This window comes from Asparagus officinalis, chromosome 8, assembly GCF_001876935.1.
Source record: "Asparagus officinalis chromosome 8, Aspof.V1, whole genome shotgun sequence".
In the NCBI taxonomy this organism is placed as follows: Eukaryota; Viridiplantae; Streptophyta; class Magnoliopsida; order Asparagales; family Asparagaceae; genus Asparagus; species Asparagus officinalis.
The window spans coordinates 12,244,333-12,246,048 of record NC_033801.1 but is presented as its reverse complement, the minus strand read 5'-3'; the positions used below and the strand labels follow the sequence as shown (position 1 = coordinate 12,246,048).

Sequence of the window (1,716 nt, the reverse complement as noted above, 5' to 3'; positions counted from 1 at the left end):
TTGAAGAAAATTCCAAAAGGATTAATCGCAAAGCTGACCGAACTTCGAGTTCTGAGAATGTACCACAGCTACAGCAGCTGGAAAGTCGTTAAGGAAGAAGATCAAGAAGAAGAAGAAGAAGACGGTGTAGATATCCAAGAACTCTACCGCTTGAAGCGGCTCAACACTCTGGGCATAAGTATCAACACTCTTCTAGCGCTGCAGAAGCTTGCGGGATTCTTCCGACTGGCTAACTCCACCCGATACCTTGAAATTAATTTCTCCCAGGGCCTGAAAACGTTTTCAACGGCAAACCTGGGAAGTGAGTTCAAGTCTATTAAAGATCTTCGCTTCGCCGACTGTAGCGATCTGGAGGACGTAGAAATTGACGGCGCAGCAAGTGATCCCAGTGATGGCTGGTCCAACGTGCCGACATTGATGGAACTGTATCTAGTTAGGCTTCCTAAAGCCAGAATCATATGGAAGAGTGGATGCCTAGAAAACTTGATCTACTTACAGATAGGTGATTGTCCACAAATGAAGCACTTGATCCAGTGCGAGGAGGAGGAGGAGGAGGAGGCGGGGGAAGGTGATCATGAGATTGATGTTCTGCCAAAGCTCCAACAGTTGGATATTTACTGCCTGCCACAGCTTAAGAACTTGAGTTGCTCAACAAAATTATCACTAGCTTTCCCTTCGTTGGATATTATCGACATCGTGCAGTGTCCAATGCTGAAGCGATTGCCATGGAATGCGGAGAAGCTGACACTCATCAAGGGTGGAAAATCATGGTGGGAACGCTTGGAGTGGCCAGATGAGAAGACCAAGTCTAAATTCAACTCCATCTTTAAACCGTACCCTTGATCACATATAATTGGGCAACTTCCAATGATTGGGCTAGGAAATTTGTTTCGTGGACAACAATCAAGGCCCACCCGAACATCATCAACTATATATAAAGTTGATTTTTTTCCTTAGGTTTTGTGTGCAAGGTTGGGATTTGTTTTCTTTTGTGTTTTGCGGCTACAGCAAATATTTGTGAGTGCAGGAGATTGTTTCTTGGGTTGCGGCTACAGAGAGCAAGCAAAGGAGCAAGTACGAAAAAGAGCTTTTCTTTGTTGCTTTTTAGAGTTTGTGTGAGAGGTCTGAGAGTTTTGTGTGAGGGTTTTATTTGTTGGATTCTTGTGTAAACCCTATTTGTATTCTCTCCCTCTATTAGTAGATCTCCCCCCTCCTTGCCCCGTGGACGTAGGCAATTTGCCGAACCACGTTAAAATTGGTTGTACTGCTTTTGTGTGATTTGTAATAGCTTTTAGGGTCCCTCGACGCGCAGTCCTAGAGCTGACGAGAGGAAGAGCTAATATCCTACTTTGATAGGATATAGGCTTCAGATTCTTGTTCCCTTTGAGAAACAAGAATTCTTATTGCGACCTGACTCTCTTGTTGTGCTGCCGAAGTGCTGCCGAAATTTCCGCTGCGCGCAACAAGTGGTATCAGAGCCCAGATTTCAGATCTAGGGTTTTTTGGTGGAGGAAGATTCTTGTGTGAAGCTTAGTTCTTGGAGTTCTCGGCTGCGGTGGAGATAGCATTAGGAGTTGCCGTTGGAGATTTCGCTTTCCTCGTGTGGATAGGAGATCTATTTGGAATCCGATCTAGGGTTCAGTTGGGTGGTTCCTAATTCTATCAAATTTGTTCTTTCTCTACAATTTGGAGTTAGTTCGCAATGGGAGAAGAAGG

The 1,716-nt window shown here is 44.7% G+C and overlaps 1 protein-coding gene across 1 annotated transcript in view; it reads left to right on the top strand.

Annotated features, from left to right (window-relative positions):
• Positions 1–853, top strand: part of LOC109820869 (probable disease resistance protein At5g63020) — a 9,853-nt gene extending 9,000 nt beyond the window's left edge. The window contains exon 3 of the mRNA XM_020387065.1: positions 69–853. Coding sequence (XP_020242654.1) covers positions 69–843 — 775 coding nt within the window. The 3' untranslated portion in view covers positions 844–853. The remainder of the gene's footprint in view (positions 1–68) is intronic.